Source organism: Erpetoichthys calabaricus, chromosome 7 (genome assembly GCF_900747795.2).
Source record: "Erpetoichthys calabaricus chromosome 7, fErpCal1.3, whole genome shotgun sequence".
Classification (NCBI taxonomy): Eukaryota; Metazoa; Chordata; class Cladistia; order Polypteriformes; family Polypteridae; genus Erpetoichthys; species Erpetoichthys calabaricus.
In genome coordinates this window covers 54,518,507-54,540,877 of record NC_041400.2, presented here as the reverse complement: position 1 = coordinate 54,540,877, position 22,371 = coordinate 54,518,507, and the positions used below count along the sequence as shown (strand labels likewise).

At 37.1% G+C, this 22,371-nt stretch overlaps 1 protein-coding gene across 1 annotated transcript in view; it reads left to right on the top strand.

The window, feature by feature from the left end:
- adgrv1 (adhesion G protein-coupled receptor V1) overlaps nt 1-22,371 on the top strand; it is a 697,787-nt gene that overhangs the window by 290,075 nt on the left and 385,341 nt on the right. The window contains exons 46-52 of the mRNA XM_051930189.1: nt 2,176-2,333; nt 7,127-7,273; nt 10,110-10,193; nt 15,349-15,607; nt 18,126-18,248; nt 18,846-19,068; nt 19,321-19,525. Coding sequence (XP_051786149.1) covers nt 2,176-2,333; nt 7,127-7,273; nt 10,110-10,193; nt 15,349-15,607; nt 18,126-18,248; nt 18,846-19,068; nt 19,321-19,525 — 1,199 coding nt within the window. The remainder of the gene's footprint in view (nt 1-2,175; nt 2,334-7,126; nt 7,274-10,109; nt 10,194-15,348; nt 15,608-18,125; nt 18,249-18,845; nt 19,069-19,320; nt 19,526-22,371) is intronic.

The following is a 22,371-nucleotide window of genomic DNA, read 5'->3' as shown; positions in this document are numbered from 1 at the left end:
AAATAGAACAGAAACTTTACTTTTGATTTACAGTATGACTATCCATATTTTAAATAATTAAATAAATGAAAATGGCATGGACAACTATATTGGTACCCTTAACCTATTATTTCATAGCACAGCCTTTGAAGACAATAAATGTCATCAAGAGCTTTCTATAGCTCTTATTGAGGTCTCTACACTTCTTGACTGGTCATTTGGCCTACTCGTCTTCAGTTTTCTCAGGTTTCTTGGCCACTTTTCCCAACTGTGATTCTAACCTCTTTTCACAGTTATAGAGAGATGAGATTCAGATCAAGACACATTGCAATCCACCTCAGAATAGTCCAATGTTTTCTTCTCCTTTATTCTTCTGCAGGTCCTTATCCAGCTAGAGGACATATGATCTGCAAGTGAGACACACCTTTATAATGTTGAGCTGTACGTTTCAACCCAAAATACCCTGATAGTCATCTGATTTTATTTTGCCCTGAACAGAGTCAAGGAGTTATTAAAGTAACCTCGAAACATCACTGAGCCCTATCAATATTTTCTTTGAAAGCTTTGTTTTTATTTTACTATGAACAGAAAATTTGTGTGATTTACCAGATTTACCAAAGGATATTCTCTCAGAAGGGCTGTGGCTTTTTAGCATGGATTGTGGCAAACTCTAGTGCTTATGTGTAATTCTGTTTTTCTAGGTCTTCTACCATGGAGGCCATTTTCTTCCAGACAGTGACAGATTCCTTGAAATTTTTGCACCTTGAGCTTGTTTTTTTTTCTCTGTCAATTAAACAGTCTGTTGAATCTTTAGTCAGTTTTTGCCATACAGCCAGACCCAGGGATGTTGGCTATGGTTGCATGGACTTTAACTTCCTTGATATTATTGACAACAGTAGTCACATTAAAAGCAAACTCTTAGAAGATGGTCTTGTCACCATGTTTAGTATGGCACAAAACAGTTGAGTGAGTTCTTTTCTCCATGTAAACTGTCTGAATGAGTGATTACAAGATTGAAGACAGGTCAGGTCAGGTTGGGGAGCATGAACTGGTACAGTACATTGCTGTACCCACCACACAATGAAACAGCTCAGTATCCTTGTTAGGACACCCCCATGCAGACACACAATCCAGTCCCACCCTCTGGAAATGACCCTCCATCTGCCACAGCCAGGTTTTACATGGACGTCCTCTTCGCCCAGGCCAGCCATTCAGATCCTCAACAATGAGAATCCTGTGAGCTGGATTACCCTTGGGGTATTGTGCCGCATGACTGTAGTGCCGTAACTGACAACCAAAAATACAGGTAATGTGCCTTATTTAGGATTTCGTGAGCAACCGCTCATTCGGCACAAAGTCAAATCAGCGGTACCTAAAGATTCTCTGAAGAGACACAGTACCAAAGGAGTCCAGTCTTTGTCTCAAGTCACTGGATAGTGTCCATGTCTTGCAAACATATAGCAAAAGAAGAAGCACCGGGACTCTAAAAACTTGGACCTTTATCCTTTTGCAAAAGTATCAGGAGCACCACACACCCCTTTCCAGCGACCTCACCACCGCCCATGCTCTCCCAAGTCATCTACTGACTTCATAGGAAGATTTAAGACACTGTGATAATCATTAAAGGACTTGAAAGATCATTGTTTTTGATAACGTATAAAGCGTTCCAATAATTTTGTCCCAAATATTTTGGAATGTCTTTGTAGAATAATGAAGAACTGAGTTATTTCACAACTGTTTTGTTTTGTTCCACTGCAAACATAGATGACAAAAGACCTATTAATTTTAATACTTGTCAGGATTATTTAAATAAAATGCCAGGGTGCCAACTTTTTTGTCCAAGTCTGTATACATTTAAATAATTTTCATTTAAAACCATTTAATCACAGCAGATACATTGCAAAAACAATTAGAAATGTGTGCTCTCATTTGTGCCAGCATATATACTCCTTTAAATGCTCAGTAATTAGGAGTATTTTTTAAGAAAAGTATCCAAAATATTGTTTTTCTTTTTCTCTGTTTAACTGTTGTGCAGTATCGAATTAAACAATTTATTGTACCATACAGTATATTGGCCATCTCACATTACGTGAATTTGAAAAAAGAAAAAATCTATTTAGCTTACTTCACTGCAGAATTTATTTACTCAGGAATAATAATAATTATGAATTTTGATTACTTAAAATTTTTTTCCAGGAGGAAACATTCCATATTTTTCTGCCTATCAAAATTTGTTAAGGCGTTCTTTCTTTGGTTGGTGTTCCTTTACTTTGGGAGACAGTCTATATGGTTTTCTGCTTGAAAGTGTGGATTCCATCCTTTACAAATGGCAAGGGGTGTTTGTACCTATTCAGGTAAGTATAATTTTAGTTAAGAATGGCATCTTAATACACAATAAACAGTGGAATTGTGAGATACAAAGTAAAACATTCAGCCATCATATTCATCTGCAACATTATTATCTGTAAGTGAAAGACTTAAGAGGTTAAGCTAATGAACACTGTAACATTTTTGAAAACTTGGGAATCTCTTTGATGTTTAACATTTTCGTTTCAAAATAAGCCAATAAGAGGTGAAACTTTGGAATCTCTTGAAAGTTGTAAACGTCATTGACTAGGAGCTAGGAATCTTATGTGCACAAAAACATAAATTCCTTAAATAGCAAAAGGGAGAGAAAAACAAACTCTATCCTGAGTACCAAGAGCTGTATGATCCCGTGGCTCCATAGTGGTAATGTGATCTTCCCCTCCATTAAGCCTTAATGGTCTTGGAATGTTGAATTTCAATGATTCCTAAACTTCTCCACACTGTCCGTGATTAAACTTTTTGGCTGAATATTGTTGATGTGTGAAGGGGACTATACTTCTGTCTAATCTTGACCATAATCTACTCCCATTGCTTTGGCTTAAACACTAAAGGTACTTTTAAACTGTCTTAAGAGTAATCCTAAATGGCTGATAGCATCAGGAGGAAGGCTGAAATTAAAACTAGACATAAAAATGTTAGTTTTCAGTAAAGACCAAAATAAAACCTGAAACTAAGAAGAGCATTTAGCCATCTCCAAAAAAGTTGAGAAAAAGAGAAATAATGACAAAATATTTAGACTTACCTTAAATGGTGTCTGATGAGGTGGACTGAGTTGATCTCTATATCATAATCCACCAAGCTTAACATTTCATGTTAACTAATACACTTTGCACAACAGTATATATTTTGTTTTTGCACATTTTATATAAAAAAGCTTTGCCTGCTGTGCCATCTTCGAACCAGGTGCACCATAAATTATCTTAAATTGAAATGCTAAAGAAATTATTTTCTTTTATGAGGCACCTTACCTTTTTTGAATAAAGTTAAGTTTTACTAAAGTGCCTAACATACAGCTTTCAAAAAAAAAAATGCCTCTATAATATCTCAACGTGCTGCCTTGACATCATAGAAATTAATTTCTACATAGAATATTTTTATCATCCAAGAAAATCAAAGGTAGCATAAGTTAATTCCAAATCATGACACATACAGGTCAGGCAGCACTTAATATTTTGAATTATATTTCTACCTTTTCTATTTCTCCCTTGTCTGTGAATGAAATCTTTGAGTTTCATATTCTGAGATCTGCCCAAGAAGAAATAGAAATAATATTCATTAGGGTGGTCCAAAAATAAAAAAACAGATTCAAGATCTCCACAAGGCTAGTACTTTATCAAATTTAAAACAAACACTTAACATTTTAATGAAAATAAGCAACAGTCACTTCATTTGGCAATTTTTATGTCAGCTGATCTGAAAAGTAGACAACTGTTCTACACTTGTAGGTCTGCAACATTAACACTGTCTTTGATGAAGTTAGAAAATTCTTGCAATGGGTAATTGGAAATTTCTTGCAAAGGGGTTGTGATCAGTTGAAGAATAAACTGGTTGTTTGTTCCTTGTCCTTTGTTAGTATAACATTGTACTTCTGAGACTTATTTCGCTTTTACCTGTGTGGTTACTACTATTATGTGTTCAGACAGTTCACAAAATTAGATGAAGATCGGATCATCTGTCTGTTGTTCTGGTGGTGTCTTGCGAAACAACTGAGATCTTTCTTTGCCTTTTTACTGAAGGACATCAAAGAAGGATGCTGTCGGCTTATGATGTCAAGGAATGTCTGGAAATGGTTGCCACAACAGGTTTTGCACCATCTTTTCTTTTGTTTCTGCTGAGACTCTAAAAAGGTCTAACATAGAAACTCTTACTACCAGAATGTTCTTGAATCTCCTGTTTAATACTAGAATGTTCTGGAAACTTCCACTTACTACTGGAACTCTGGGAACACTACCTTAGTACTATGTTCTTATGTTTTGGACTTAAAGAACAAACATTGAGGTACCTACACTGCAATAATTCCTACACTGGTAACAGAGAGACTACACAACCTAGGACTGCTACATGGACAAAGTTCCACCACAGCGACATGTAACTCAGATTTCAGGGCTAGGAGGCACTGCAAGCAGTGTGACAGGTAAGCAGTTCTGAGTCTGCTGTAGGCTGAAGGCCAACCCTAGCCATCCAGCTCTCCCATCAGTGCTACTGGCCAATGTACGTTCTCTGGAAAATAAAATGGACTATCTGAGACTTCAATTCAACACCCAGTCCGTGAAGAGGAATTGTTGTGGGTTTATTTTCTCTGAGACATGGTTACAACTTCCCTGACTCAGCTATTCATCTACAAGGGTTTACATCATTTTGTGTGGACAGAGACATCACTGTCTCTGGTAAGATTTATGGCAGGGGACTCTGTGTTTATGTGTCAATGCTATGGGAGTTGCGACTTATTGCTCACTGCAGCTGGAGTTTTTAGTGGTCGGCCATTTTATCTACTGAGAGAATTCACTGCTATTATAGTTGTTGTAATGTACATCTCCCCAACACGAATGCAAATGAGGCACTGTACAAGCAGCATGACATCACCAGTGAGCTTTCCCAACAGCTTTTTTATCATTGCTGGCGATTTCAAACGATGCCAGCTTAAAAATTGTAGCACCAAAGTTTTACCAGAATTTGAACATAGCCACAAGGGGTGAGAATATGCTGGACCTTTACTCTCACAAGGCTGTATCCTGCCCCCATTTGGGATTCTCGGATCACCTCTATGTTGTGCTGCTCCCTGCATCGAAGTCACTGCTGAAACAATGTAGGTCAGTACAAACAACAATCAGAGTCTGGCCTGAAAGAAACAACTCAGCATTACAGGACTGCTCTGAATGTACAGACTGGAATATGTTTAGGGAGACAGCCACCTATGATAAGCATATTAACTTAGAGGAATACACTGACTCTGTGACTGAAAACATAAGAAAGTGCATTGAGGATGTCATTATTGAAGAAACCATCATTTTACGCACCAACCAGAAGCCAAGGCTGAAGGCAGAAGTCAGCGCTCTGCTGAGAGCAAGAGATACTGCCTTCAGATCAGGAGATGATGTGGCTCTCAGATCCGCACGGGCTGAACTTTCCAAGTCCATCAGGAAAGCTAAAAGTCCATATGCACAGAAGATAAACAACAACTTCTGTATCTCGAAAGATCATAAATGCATGTGGCAGAGCACTCAGGCCTTAGCGGATTATAAAATCTCAGCAAAGGGCCTATAGCACTGATACTTGACACCCTAACATGCTCAATAATAGTGTTGAGGCCCCCAGTCAGTGCACATTGGCAGCAGAACATCTAGCATCATCAGGTTGAGCACAGGTGCCCCCAAGGCTGCGTGCTGAGCCTAGTATTGTTCACGCAGCTCACCCATGACTGCACTGCCCAGTCTGAGTCCAATGTCATTGTCAAGTTTGCAGATGATACAATTATAGTGGGCCTCATCAGCAATGAAGATGACATGTCCTACAGAGAGGAGGTTGAACAACTGGGGAGGTGGTGTGGTGAAAATAATCTGTCTCTAAATGTTGATAAGACAAATGTGATGCCTGTCGACTTCAGAAGGACATCAGCTGATTATTTACCACTGCACATCAGTGGATCTACTGTGGAGAGAGTCAGTAGGAACAAATTTCTTGGGGTGTATATTTCTGATGGCCTCTCCTGGACAATCAACACCAACTCTGTTGTCAAGAAGGCACAACAACACTTCTTTTTTCTACAGAGACGATTACACGATACAGAGAGGCGAATCAGCTTGCCACAACCCATTCTTACCACCATTTAAAGAGGAACTGTGGAGAACATTTTGACAAACTGTATCAATGTGTGGTTTGGGAACTGTAAAGCCAATGAGAGCAAGACACTGCAGCGTGTAGTGAGGACCGCTAACAGGATCATTGGGGCCTCTTCTCAATTCAGGATATCTTTCTGACACACTGTCTGCCTATGCCATTGTGAAAGATGTCTCTCACCCATCACACACATTGTTTGAGCTCCTGCCATCAAGTAGAAGATACCGTGGCATTAGAACCACCACAGCCAGGACCTTTAACACCTTCTTTCTCCAAGGTGTCAGACTTTTGAACTCCTACATGTCACTCAGTACCATATCCCTATAACATTCCTCCAATTATATACTGCCACTTTGCACACTGCACTTATAAATATTGAGCATTGTTCAAGCTTTATAGATGTGCATCTTTTGTTGTATTGTATTGTTGCTGTGGTTTTGGTAATATTATGGTGTTTGTTAAATGTATAATATGTCATTTTGCCTATGCACCAGGGACGTTAAGGAGCGAAATTTCATTCAATCATATATCATGTATGTGAATGAATGATAATAATAAAATTGAGCTGAGCTTCACTCTTTTTTATATTAACTTAGCCAGATAAGAATCCCATGCAAGAGTAGTAGTAACAATACAAATAAAATGTACAGAATGAGGTAACCATTTTAAATGTTCCACGGTCAGGCTAAAATGTCACAAGTAACCAAGCTGTAAAAATAAACTTTAATAAGACAATTAGACAAAAATAACCCTTGTGGAGAAATAATTCTACAAACATCAACTAATGACCACCCTAATGTCCATCTGTTATTTGATTTGCAATGATAATAAAAGCAGAACTGCATTTGACATTACGAATGGTTTACACAAAATATTTAATATATTAGTCTTTGTGCCATATTTAATTAAATACATTTAAACTAATTTATTTTTTTTCTCCCAGTCACTGAAGATCCAGAATCCCAGAAGCTGTACAGGTTTCTCAATTAATGGTTCTGCATATATTGGGATCACACATGGTGGTCAGGATGCACGAAAACCACAAAATACCAGTCTCTTCTGGCTTGCACCTGATATGAATTTAACTCTGGTACTTGAATGATTTTTCAAAAAATGTTCTCTTGCGCATGTGTACATATATAAATCTGATAAAAGTTGTATATATTTTAAACATTTCCACAATGTGTAGTAATTTACTATTATTTATTTGAAAGATAACACCTTTTTCTCAAGTAAAAATTATGATGGGGTAAGAATGTAATTGTAAAATGTAAAATTCTAAAAGGTGAAGACACATTCTTTATCTGATTAAAAGGATCATTTTAAGATAATTATAAGATAATTTTATTGAAATGTTAGTGTCTTTATATTTATATTAAAATCTCCATAAAATACATCAGCCTTAAAATAAGTGATAGGTACTGTTAGCAATTTTGCTGAAATGTATCATTAAATATAGACATTCTGTTTATGACCTTTCTAAGCAAAATGTCTTGTTTTTTGAATAATCAGTACTTCAGAAATGAATATGATAAATTACACAAGATGTATCAAAATCAAAGTTACATTTTTTAATTATCGTGATAAGTGGCAGAAGGAATTTCAGATATTATAGCAATACTCTAACAAAGGAGGAGAGGATGCAGTGGCAGGGACAGTATATGTCAGTACAGAAGTAGTGCCACACCAGAACATTAATGAGCCATGCCACTAGGACACTAGCAAGCAGGGGGTCCAGCAGGTGCCCAGGATGCCTGACCGTCTACATAAAGAGGGAAAGAAAGAGAGAGAGTACCATGGATGACTGGGAGAAGATTGAAGGATCTCTTGGCCAGTAGATTCCATGTACTGAGAGCAGAGACCTGATTGCTCTTACAAGAGAATGGGCAGTGAGAATTTGCAGAAATGGGAATCAGTAATATAGGCAACTGTAGTCTCATTTTATGCTATTTTGAGGTTGTTAATCACACATATGATATTTTTGATTCTGTGATATTTGATTCTTTGCTGGTGGTCCTAACCCACTGAGATGCTCCCACAAAGTTAAAACTGTTGTATTTCAAGCATGAGCATGTGGGGTATTGTTTTAAACTATATCAGAGTCAGTGATTGTAGTATTATTTTTGATTTTACTATAATTGAGAATATTTAGACTTTAAAAATTTAAATTTACAGTGCATCCGGAAAGTATTCACAGCGCATCACTTTTTCCACATTTTGTTATGTTACAGCCTTATTCCAAAATGGATTAAATTCATTTTTTTCCTCAGAATTCTACACACAACACCCCATAATGACAACGTGAAAAAAGTTTACTTGAGGTTTTTGCAAATTTATTAAAAATAAAAAAAACTGAGAAATTACATGTACATAAGTATTCACAGCCTTTGCTCAATACTTTGTTGATGCACCTTTGGCAGCAATTACAGCCTCAAGTCTTTTTGAATATGATGCCACAAGCTTGGCACACCTATACTTGGCCAGTTTCGCCCATTCCTCTTTGCAGCACCTCTCAAGCTCCATCAGGTTGGATGGAAAGCATCAGTGCACAGCCATTTTAAGATCTCTCCAGAGATGTTCAATTGGATTCAAGTCTGGGCTCTGGCTGGGCCACTCAAGGACATTCACAGAGTTGTCCTGAAGCCACTCCTTTGATATCTTGGCTGTGTGCTTAGGGTCGTTGTACTGCTGAAAGATGAACCGTCGCCCCAGTCTGAGGTCAAGAGCGCTCTGGAGCAGGTTTTCATCCAGGATGTCTCAGTACATTGCTGCAGTCATCTTTCCCTTTATCCTGACTAGTCTCTCAGTCCCTGCCACTGAAAAACATCCCCACAGCATGATGCTGCCACCACCATGCTTCACTGTGGGGATGGTATTGTCCTTGTGATGAGCGGTGCCTGGGTTCCTCCAAACGTGACGCCTGGCATTCACACCAAAGAGTTCAATCTTTGTCTCATCAGACCAGAGAATTTTCTTTCCCATGGTCTGAGAAAGGTGCCTTTTGGCAAACTCCAGGCGGGCTGCCATGTGCCTTTTACTAAGGAGTGGCTTCCGTCTGGCCACTCTACCATACAGGCCTGATTGGTGGATTGCTGCAGAGATGGTTGTCCTTCTGGAAGGTTCTCCTCTCTTCACAGAGGACCTCTGGAGCTCTGACAGAGTGAGCATCGGGTTCTTGGTCACCTCCCTGACTAAGGCCCTTTTCCCCCGATCGCTCAGTTTAGATGGCCGGCCAGCTCTAGGAAGAGTCCTGGTGGTTTCGAACTTCTTCCACTTACGGATGATGGAGGCCACTGTGCTCATTGAGACCTTGTGCTTGGTTTGTGCTCTGACATGAACTGTCAGCTGTGGGACCTTATATAGACAGGTGTGCGCCTTTCCAAATCATGTCCAATCAGCTAAATTTACCACAGGTGGACTCCAATGAAGCTGCAGAAACATCTCAAGGATGATCAGGGGAAGCAGGATGCACCTGAGCTCAATTTTGAGCTTCATGGCAAAGGCTGTGAATACTTATGTACATGTGTTTTCTCAATTTTTTATTTTTAATAAATTTGCAAAAATCTTAAGTAAACTTTTTTCACGTTGTCATTATGGGGTGTTGTGTGTAGAATTCTGAGGAAAAAAATGAATTTAATCCATTTTGGAATAAGGCTGTAACATAACAAAATGTGGAAAAAGTGATGCGCTGTGAATACTTTCCGGATGCATCGTAAATTAAAACACTCAATTTCATTTATAAATTTATTGTTTATTACATATTCTTGTTTATTATGTACTTATTCCTGTTTATTATGTACAGTACCTCCTGAAGTAAATCATTACATTTTGCATGAACATCCCATATTTGGGTGGCTTACACTAATTCACACCTTTTGCCTCTGTTTTCATTTAATTGTTTTTTTTTTTGCTTTTTATCTTTGCAGATTCAGCATTTTAGCATGTCAGAAAGTAATTGCATAATGCATTTTGTGCAAGAAAACAATGATTATTTAATTATTGGCAGCCAGGTGAGCAATTTCTGGAATATCAAGATATTATATATGAAATTAACATCTTTGAAATTACTATTAAGTTGCATTTTTTTGCATTTATAAAATGATTTTCTAAATCAAAGTTTTCTCATTTACTAAAGTATGTTTAGACACATGTGCATCTTTATATTACATTATCACAGTCCAAACAGAAAATCAGTCAAACTCACCACAATTGTTTTTTTTTTTAATACTAGAAAACAATACTTAACCCTATTGTACAGTAGTAATTCAACCCTTAACTCAACACTGGTCACCAAAAGATATAAATCTTAGTGAAGTATGAAGCCAAGGTATTAGGTGGGTGAACACATATTGGAACTAACTGGTGTTAGTATGCCAGTTATTAATCATTCTGTAGATACCAAGAGTGCCATCAGTTGCTATTTATCAAGCCATCTGTATCCCATTTTATTTCTGATATTGTTGGTGGCACTGGAGCACAGCAGTTAGTGGTACTCACTCCCATTTCCATGGACATGCATTTGATTACTGGCCCACCCACTTTCTGCATTCAGATAGCACAATCTCTCCATGTCAATGTGGGTTTTGTGTTTTGGTAATCTACCACATCTCAAACACAGGCTTTGTATGTTTATCAGCTGCTCTGAATAGACTTGCGAAAATGTGGCCTGCTGTGAGGATAAAGGTCCTTTCGTAATCCCAATGCTGCCATGATTTACTTTGTCTCTTTGAGACTTTTAATGTAAAAATATCAAGTTCAGAAAAAGGATATTTTTCTGTTATTATGACTTTGGTAATTGACAGACAAACATCAGCTCTCTGCTCTAACAGAAGCAGGCACCTACACAGCACATCCCCTTAATGCTGGCTGGAAAAGTTGAGCCGCAGGTCTGTATTGGCATTCCCTGTAAAATGCAGCTGACAGTATGAACCTGTGTCGAGATGCAGACCTGAAAGAGGAGAAGCATGAAAAGCAGGTGTAAAATTAGTTTTTATTGAGATTTGTAATCCTAAAGCTTTTACAAAGCAAGCAATGTGTCTGAACACAAGGCACACAAGTGCAGGAGATAGTATGTGAGACCCTAGGTATAAAGCACAAAAAGAAAACACAAAAAGGGCTAAATTCTTGTGATGTGTAGGGCGTAACACAGCACCCCAAACCTCAGACACAATTGCACAGAAAAGCCTCATTCAAAATGAATATTTTTATTTTCACTGTTTCACTATTCCAAACCATAGAATTCTTTTCTCTCTTTCTTTTCTCCTCCACTAATTCCAAATGAGCTTTGTTTGTCCTCCGCACAGATTAAGTGGAGGGGCTTCCTTTATATCGGACATGGTAGAACTTACTGTGCTACCACACTCCACCTAGAAAGTACCTCTGCGTCAGACAGAACCTCCTTAAAATGAAGAAACCTCCTCCCTGCAGCTCCCCCTGATGGCTCCCAAAAAACTCAATTGGGCCACCCACCAGCACAACAGCTCTAATACAGCCCTCTGTGTGTGTACATGGGAGATCCACGAGAGGGATGCTATTATCAATTGTGCTGGAGAAACACCTGACCCCAGAAGGCAGGCTCCCTCTGCCCTTCCATTATGAAGGCCTCCCGGCTGAGATGCTGTCCAGTCCTTCCAGCTATGACACTTTGAAACACTAGATTGCAACCTTTCTTATAGATATGAGATACAATGCTTAAGTAAAAAGCTTCAGTGATGCTCTGTCTTTTATTTTTCTTTCCCTTGCTCATGTTACTGCTACCTGATTTATGTTAGACAATAACAAACACTGATAAGAGGGCCAAGTAGAAAATTACAGGTCAAAAAGTGGGGTGAAGAGTGAAGACTAAACTCATTCCTGTCAGTAATTCTCTACATGTTTATGCAGAGACTACACAGATAATAAAAAAGTTGAATTTCATTAAAACTTGAAGACTACTTTAAGTTAATTTACACTTTTTTGGATATATCGTTGTTTAGGTTAGGAATGCCATGATTTTAATTCATTTTTTGGTATACTGGTAAGACAATAATCAATCTTTGAAAACTTTGAAAATTATTAAAGAAAATGTATCCTTATATTAATAAACTAGCTGTCCCCTGTTGCTCCGCCCGCATAGTAGTGAAACAGGACAAACTTTAATTTATATCGATAGCTTTCATATCTGAGGGTCTCTTGATATACAGTATAATATTTTTGGTTTTGCTATCAGGGGCAAGTATATACAGTAGCTGTGATTTCTTTGCCAAAAATGTAAAACTTTGGCAAGGTATCTCTGGCCAAGCTGAAGGTAGGTACGCTTCAACATGAAACATTGCCATTGTATCTGATCATATTCAGCTCTGATGGGAGAGTGTCCTCTTTGTGGTGAGAAGAGCATGTGGCCGTAATATCTCTGCCAATGAGCAGGTACCCTCTAAAACAGGGGTATTCAACTAAAATCTAAAGAGGTCCAATTAGAGAAAATTTCTTGAAGCAATGGTCTGGAAGATCATGTTGTCTAACTATTTAGTATCATATATATTTAAGTAGCCTAGTAGTTGTATCAGCATCTGCATGTAATCAATACCAGACTTTCAAATCAAATGAGTTCAGTACAATTCAAAAACTTTTTGACAATATTTATTGTCACATAACACTGTATAATGTTCCATCACAGTATATAATGTTCTTAAATTTGCTAAATAAAAGTAGGGCTGCATTTCAAAATAAGACGAAATGAATAAAATGTGAAAATTGTGCATGTTTAAATAAAGTGCTTAACTTCAGAAAAATAAAATAAATGGAGAAAAAGTTTGAATTTCCCCTTTACTGTTTCACATCTTGACTCAACAGTCTCAACCAATTTTACAGATAATAAATCTCAACACATCTTAACAATTAAACAGTTTTAAATGCTCCCAGTGGGAAGTATGAACAGAAATGAGTTTGTCCATTCTGGATTAAATGCCCTATTTTCGCAGTCCACTTTCCTTTTTTTGGAGAGTGCCATTTGTTCCTTATTTTTCTTTCCCTTTCTCCACCTCACTCCATCTTTTCTTTTTCCAGTGCAGTCGTCTGTATCTCTCACTTTCTTCCACCTAGAATCCACAGACTTGATTGGCTGAGTGGTATCACGTGAAATGGCTTAACGCACATACAATTGGTTTCCTCAGCGACTGAAACATTACCGTAAAGACTACAAAAACTGTGCCGGCTAAAATAGAAGGTTTTAAATCATAACCTTCTGTTTTGGCTGTAAGTCTGGGTCCATATGAGACAGCTTCTGGGTCCGGACCCGGACCGTGGTCCGCCTGTTAGTGACCTCTGCTCTAAAACATCCGTAGCTGTGACTTCTCTCTGAATAATGTCAAACATTACTCTTTAACAATCTCTAGATGATAATGTCTGCTGAACAAACAGGTATCGTTAGCTAAGCGAAGGCGAGGTACGCTCCAACACATGATGAGAGGTAGAACGACTCAAATGGAGGCTGGCGCGTGAGTGAGGACGGCCTCACCCGGACTCCCTGCTCCTGAGGTCCTGTCTCCCCCTCCCCTCGGCCTGCAACCTGTCTCTCTGATTTACGTGAATAAATTGATGCCTAAACCAAACTATAATACTTAGTGCAATGAGAGAAGTCACAAAATCAATTAGAATGTTCAAGCAAATTAGAGAAAAAAACCTGATCTAAATCTATTAAGTAGTTCTCTCGTGAAAAGAGGACAAACATACAGACAGACAGACAGACATACGTTGGATTTTATATATATAGAGATGGGACTGCCTAAACTGGATGTCAAAATGGGGTGTCCACTGAGTGTAAAGGAGACTGACTCTACACTAAAGGTTTAGTGTTTCTCCATATTTCAATGTGTTCCACCTAAAACAGTGGTCTGGATAATTCTGCTTGTGATTTACCAATATGTGTAGTTTAGAAGGTTGGGTGCTTTTGCACAGTTGCCAAAAACACTTAAAGATGTTTCTAGTCTTGTTATTTAAAACAAATTTGTCAAATTATTTACTCATGAACACAATTAAAGTTCAATTTTCTGTTTACGGTAGAACTTCTTATAATTTCTGTGACAGTTAATGTTTGTTAGTCAGTTGCAAGGAAAATAACGTTTTCACCAATGAGGTAGTTGCTTTCCTACTGAAGTCTGCAGTTTGTAATGGTAAGATTGTGAAACTGGTTCAGATGGTTTCAGTAAGGATGCTGATGTTTGGAGTGTTAATTTAATTAGATAGATAGATAGATAGATAGATAGATAGATAGATAGATAGATAGATAGATAGATAGATAGATAGATAGATAGATAGATAGATAGATAGATAGATAGATAGATAGATAGATAGATAGATAGATAGATAGATAGATAGATAGATAGATAGATACTCTATTAATCCCAAGGGGAAATTCACATACTCTAGCAACAGCATACTGACAAAAAAACAATATTAAATTAAAGAGTAATAACAATGTAGGTAAAAACAGATAATAACTTTGAATAATGTTAACGTTTACCCCCCCGGGTGGAACTGAGAGTCGCATAGTTTGGGGGAGGAACGATCTCCTCCGCCACAACCATCTGATAGAACATCTGCAGCATCTTATTGCAGATGTTGAAGGACGCCAGTCTTTTAAGGAAGTATAGCTGGCTTGTTATTAATTATATTATAATATATATATTATATTATATATATATTTATATATATATATATATATATATATATATATATATATATATATATATATATATATATATATATATATATATATATTATTATATATATATATTATTATATATATATATATATATATATATATATATATATATATATATATAAAATTGTTATTAATAATAAGTATTGATAATTGAATCAAAACAAAACACTTTTGGCCATGAGTGCAGCTTTTTGAGAACAATTAATACCTCTAGATGAGGAATCCTTACATAGTGCCTTCTTTTTCTGTTTGCTATTTTGTTTAATATCACCTGTACATTAGTCGGCTATACACATTTTCTTTGCATTGATCTATAAATCTAACTAAGTCTAAATGTAACTGCAAAAAGAGTATGAGTTGATGCATCGTATTAATACATACATAGTTATGTGAACGTCATAAACATGTAGCCTGTAAATTTTCAATGGCTAATCTATTGTTGTTTTATTTGTCTTTCACCCCAGGTATTCAGCTGGAATGGAAAAACATTTGTTTTCTTACAAAATCTTAAACTAGTCAATGTCACAGGCCTGTCAGTGTTTGTCAGAGGAAACATTTTATACCTCGCAATATCGATGTTGAGCTCTGGTCAAAGCTGCTTGCTCTATCAATGGGACAACAACCAATTTCTTAGACTCCAGTCCCTTCCCATCAATTTCCCATCTACGCAGGTAGAGACCTTTCTTCAAGGAGCAGATGTGTATTTGCTGCTGTTGACCCAAGGTATTTTAATTATTTGTAATTTTTTTTTCTCATTACCTTTCTAAGGACCTGCTGAATCTTTCTTGCCCTCAAATACAAAGTGCTTGAAATATGAAAATCAATAATTGGCTACTAAACTGATCTGGTAGGGGAGACTGTCCCATGTGATGGACTTGAATCTCAGTATCCCTGCCTTGTTATTGTTGTCTCCAGGACACAACTCTTGTTCTCTGACATCCTGGCCAGGATAAAAATAGGTAGACTTAAGAATGATTTAAGCACTCACTTATTCAGCTTTCTCCTTAGTGAAATTGATTCCAGCAGCACAGGGGTACAACAATAGCCAGCCATGGAATGGACGTCAGTAAAATCTTACTTATTTTAACATCTTCCACAAAAAATACTATCACAAGACACTCTATGAAGTACACAAATACAGTCTGTAATGCAGAGTATTACAAGGTCACAAAACTTAATGCAAGAAACTCAAATATGTGATAAACTGGAAACATCAAGCACTTGCCAATATCTAGGTATCTGGTCAGAATAACCAAAAGAATAATAAAGTTTCAAAAATATATTCAAAATCTATGGGCAGAAGTAAATTCAATATTAGACACAGAATATGGCAAGCCGATAGCCAGGATTTTGCAGCACTTGTGAGAGCCTGTCAACGGGTAATTGTAGCCAAAACAACCACAATGAATTTTCAGAGAGTTCCATAGTGTAAAACACATTTTCTCAGAGAGGTGCTTTGGGACAGAATGATGACTACAATCAGAAGAACTAAGATATTTTAAAAGTGTTTACCATTCCATTTTGTGCCTTCAATGGTGGCTAACTGTCCTAGATTCATATCCATTTACAGTGAATGTTTTTCCTTGTTCAGTAATCAAACTATCATACGGAACATTGGAAGTTACTTCAGGTACTGCTTGTAGTTTCTCTATTTCTGTTCTCCTAATGCATTATAGATTCTACAGGATCTAGTTTAAACCTTTTGGGTAGGCAGGAAAGAACTGTCATGCAGGAGAGAATGAGATGGGTTTCTCCATCACCTTTTTACACTCCCACACCCAAACACATTGATACCAGCCTGGCCTCCCATTTCTGGGACATTTTTGGATAGAATTCTATTTCTGAACCTAAAATAGTCATATCTGATTATTTTGCTTGCTTGTCCTCTAACAGTCTTCCATGAGCTTCAGATGGATTTTTAAACAAATGTATAATGTCTAGGTAGCACAGCAATGATAAGGCAGTACGTTACCCCTGTTGTTATGAAACTGAAAGTTATTTTCTGTGCAACAAATCAGGAAAAATAAGCCAAATAATGTCAAAGTCAAAACACATTTTTAAAGAAATACGAAGGGAATAAGAAAACTTCAAAGATACTGAAGATCCATCAAAGCACACTCCACTGTGAATCTGTAACCACAGACATCCTCCAACAGTGTATACCTGTTGTGGAATTTCAGCCCCCGAACACAGACAAATAGACACCAAATGTCCAAAACACACACTTTTAATTTCTTTTCTTTTGATTATCACCACCACACAATGCATTAATAGCCACAAATGCTCACAGTCCCTTCTTTTCACAAGTCTGTCGCTGTCATTCCTCCTCTCTCAAGCTCTGTCTTCTTCCTCCCAACTCTGGCTCGTCTACTGGAGTGAGGCGGCCCCTTTTATAATACCCTGGATGTGCTCCAGGTGCTTCATGATGATCTTTAGTGCCACATGAGCACCCGGAAGCACTCCAGGTGTGCCTGGAATCTCTTCCGGTAGCACTTCCAGTTGTGGCAGAAATGCTGCTGTCCAGGGATCCATAATCCTCCAGGCGCCCCCTGGTGGCCCCGATGCAGACCAGGGCAGCTGCCCTCTCGTGGTCCAGGAGAGATATTGTCCCTCTCCCGGTCCTTCTACGCATCACGGCTGGGCAGGATCTCCAGCCATCCGCCCCACTGTATTTGGAGAAGATTTCTGGTGTAGAAGGTCACCAATATCCTTGAAGAAATCTCTGACAGAGTTCTAGTGTTTCATAGTTAAAATGAAAAGAAATGTACATATGACAAAACCTGCTTAATTGTAAGTCAACCATCATTTGCTTTTAAGCATACAATATATGAGTCACTGACAATGTATGGATCTTTGCAACTCCAGTTTCCATTTCATAGGCTAAAGAAATGACATTTGTTTTCATGGCCTGTCTCAGTACATCTGCACATTAAAAATATGCATGTACTATATGTATGGCCTAGTCTAAACTCAATATGCAGTAGACAGACTTTTCTTATAGGTGATTGCTGCTAGTGTATGGTGGGCTACACTGAATTACATCAATAGAGGGGTCTGCAGTCATCCAACATAATTTCAAATATTCCACCTATTGAAGTAACAGGAAAATGTGGTATCATAGAATAAGTCTGTTCTTACAATGCAGAAGCTTAAAAAATACAATGTTTAACTGCAAATGAGAATTGTAATGGTTTAAAAAATTAAATGCAGTATTTCAATCTCTTATATTTATTCTTTGCAGGATTTGTTTCGACATGTGAAGTTTTTGTCTGGCAAGCAGGGGCCCTGTTTTTTCAGCATATACAATCAGTCATCTTTAGTGATACAAATATGATCAATACTCTTACACCTTCATCTGGAATCGGTGAGAAGAGCATCCTGTGTTTTATAAAAATAAATAAATAAATAAACAAGATGTTTGCAGATTTGCTTCACTATATATTTTACAGATTATTCACTCATTCTTTCACTATTATACCAAAATTATTCATTAACAAAAGGAATCAAAAATTGCTTATAAATCTATTTAAATAATGTCTATAACATGTGATTGACACCCTTTCTGTTACATTTACTGCCTGTTCAAAATGGCACCAGTTTTCAGGACAGTAGCACAATGGCTGATTGTATGAAGTATCTGGATGGCTGACAAAAGACCAGGAAGTAGTGAGACCACTGTTTACCCATCTTTAAATGACTTGATGGAAATAACTTTGAGCAAACCAATTAACTGAAAAAGAACTTAATTATCAATTAACTCAAATAAATTGTATATCAATGTGATTTCCCAATGGACAGTGTTAGGATGAGGGAACATTTTGCCCAACACAGCAGTAAGCAAAGGAAGAAAATGAAATATTGAGAAGGTTGTCCTGAAAAGTAGCTGATTGTGATAAGTATGGTTTTAATACATTGCTAAATGATTGATAACTGATGTTTTCTTGTTTTGTTTCTATTGTAGTCCATCTTTTGTTTGCTGGTAACAACAGATCTGCTATTTATTCATGGAAATTACAATCCAATCAGTTTGAATTTCTACTAGATATTCCTGCAGCCAAACAAATGCACTTTTTAAATGTCCGTCATTTCAACAGTACCAAAACTCTGGTTGCTGCAGCAGAAGACTCCAGTGTCATTATATATGAGTTGACATATATATCAAATCAATCAGATTTCATTCCAAGGTATGCTGTTTCCCATCCTGATGAATATAATTACAGAAAGTCTAAGAAGTGCAAATTTTCTTTTTTGAAGAAAGAAACTATACAAAATTAAGAATCAATGATGGCAATCGCCACCTAGTGACAAAAAGACATAACAAATTAGCTAAAAAATGAAAGGACATGTTATACAAGTGTGTAATTTTGTCATGGTGCTCATATAACATAATTTTTAAAAAACTAACATAAACATGTAAATGCTTTTTCTGTTGTTAGTTCAGGGGAATTGAAATTTGAACCTGGGAACAGAGAGCATGTAATAGCAGTGAACATAATTGAAGATAACTTGCCAGAAGAAGAGGAGTCATTCAGAGTGCAGCTGAAAAACCCCAAAGGTGGAGCTGAGATTGGTCTCAATGGTTTTGTGACTGTGATCATTCCACCTAATGATAATGCATATGGAGTTGTAGCTTTTGCACAGGTAAGAGAAAACAAAATGCTCAGATCACCTAAGTTGACACTTGATTGTCATTGTTAGTTATAAAAGATGTAACGTTTGTTAGACACAAGCCCAAGGTGTGCACCAAATTCAGATTTAAGCTGAAGTTCTCTACATAGCTGCATGGTATTCCATAAAATGAGCACATTCCCCTTTTAATAAAAAAAGAGTGCCGTAACTAGGAAGCAGTGGGTGGTATCTTTTACATTGTAGATATCTGATGTAGTGTGTTACATTAATTATTTTCTTTTTATGTAAAGTTCCCTCTTTGCACATCTACCTTACTGCTGGGAGCTAAGATAAGGAAGTGTGATTCTTCAGCATCAGCAGTGCTTTCTTATACAATGGAAAATTTCATCATGTTAACTTATTACTTATTTCTGATTTATTACTCTAGAATTTCAGGTTTCACGTTGGATTAAGAGACCTCTGTGTGATATACCCCTTTACATTTTTGAGCCTTTGTTTTTGCTAATTCTAATTCCTCCTAAACTTCATAGACATTGCCACATTTACTGACAAAACTATATTCATGCCATCAAAAGTGTGCGTTAGTGGTGTCTCTATTAAAGACAAGCATCGCATTCATTGTTAGGTCTTCTTATGCAGCCTGTCAAAAGTTCCTGGGTGGCGTCAGTTAATAGAGGAAGTTTTTAAAGATTCTATTCTAAAAAGACTAGGGGGCTCTGCCCCCTGCTCGCTTCGTTCGCCAACCACCATGCGGGCACTACACGCTAGCCACTTTGCAGCTCGCATTTGGGGAACAATTTGAACAATTTAAACAGATTGTTATTTTCATGGGAATTGTTACATACTGTATGCATAATAGACCTAACTATTTTACATTACAGTGAGTAATTAACCATAGTAAAAAATAGTAAAACGTAATAAATTGATAGAAAATTATGTTTCATGTTGCGTTAGAGGTATTCATTGTGTTATACGTTTTCGTTCTGTTTGGCTTTGAAATTAACACGCAAATACTTTTTAAACTTTTACTGTAAACCTTTAGTAAAAAGAATATTTGGAATTAACTTTTCATCAATATCGCTTTGAATTTTAATTCCGTGTTTGGAGTTACATCATGACAATGCAATGTATAACTGCCCGTGAATATCGTTTCTTTCTCTCTAATAAATATACCGACTTTTTAAAATGTTTGTCCCTGTGATGTGTTTATTGTCATAGAAAAGCTATTCTAACGGGAAACTGCAAACGTTTTAATACAAATGGCATAGCAAGATCTCCTTTGCTGTCTAATGTTTTCCGCGAAAGATGTGCTACATTACCTTTCTTGTCGCCTGTTAACATTTTACATGTCATAATTGTTCGACAAATTTTGAATACAACTAATCTTTTCCTATTGCATAGCCCATAACTCATACCTTACATAAATTACTCAATAACATTACGATACAGCCTTTTTCAACAGTAATTCAGCCGGTGGAGGACCTGGCGGTGTTAACAGTTGTAGATGTTCTATGGGATATTGTAAATTGATGTTTTCATCTTCCGCACAATCACCGCCAACTGTTTCAGCATAGTCTATTGATACTCATTTAACCCATTTGCCGTCTAACCGGCAATTTTTGTGTAAATTCGTTTGACTTTATCGTATCTCTGTGCTAGGATTGCCCCTGTACTCATTTCTTCTGTTGATAACCTTTTGAGATGAAATTCTTCATTAAGATTTGGACATAATAAGTCTTCTTTTATTGGGAATCTTAAGTGAGGAAAACGTAAAAATTTATAAGAGCTGAGAGCACAGGAACTGTGTCTGACAAAAGCATTCACGCGAATGAGAGGTGAGAGGACCATGGGTGTGGGCCATTAACCGTAAATGGTTGAGAGGAGGGCAAGACTTGATAAAATCTCTTAGCAATGGTCTCATCTCATGGGACTTGAAAAAATCTCTTGGAAATAGTCTTGTCTCAAGATTTTTTGTTATAATAGACAGACATATTGAAGCAAAGTGAAATCATGATGCTGGCTAGCAACACCTTGGCCGATTTGTACATTTTAAGTACAAAGTATTGAAGTTGAATTTGGTTTTACTTCCTGGTATGATCACTTTATGGTTAAAGTATACAGAAACAGCAGTTTTAAAAATGTTATGCAGTACTGCTGTGGTGAAGCAGGAGCTAAGTACACTTAGTCTTCATCCCCATCCTCACCTTTTACTTAATGCCTGAAAGAAGGAGGTTTGCAATACAACAAAGGAGGTTTTTGTACAGGGCTGCTAGACTCAGTGTCTATGACAGGGTGGGAAACGTAACAAAATAGGAGACATCAGAGTAGAAATGTTGCTTCTCTAGATTGAGAGGAACCAGTTGGCACGATTTGGCTAGTATGTACGTCCCCTGAGTGCCTGAGGCAAACCCAGGACATACCAGAAGGATTACATTTCTTGATTATCGTGAAAATATCTGAATATTCCTTAGTAATGACTGGAGGAGAAATGGCCACCTGGTAAATCCAAGTCAGCATATTGCTACTGCTGCCCTCATCAGGAAACCAGAAAGAAAATGATGATGATGATGATGATGCAGGATAGTTTTTCCTGTGTTTCCAAAGATATTAATTCATAATTATGGACTGGTCTAGAGTAATTGAAATTGTTGTGTGTTTGAGAATGTGCTTATGGTCAGTTTCCTCTTAGTGTTTAAATGATCCCAGTATCAGCTTCTGCAGCTTATAATTCTTTAATAGAAAAGAACACAAAATTTATGGATTACTGGGTATCTAAAGTTATTTATTATATAATGCAAAATCCACTTTTTAATAATCAAATTCTTTTCTGTCAATTATTGATTCACTCATTGTTGCAC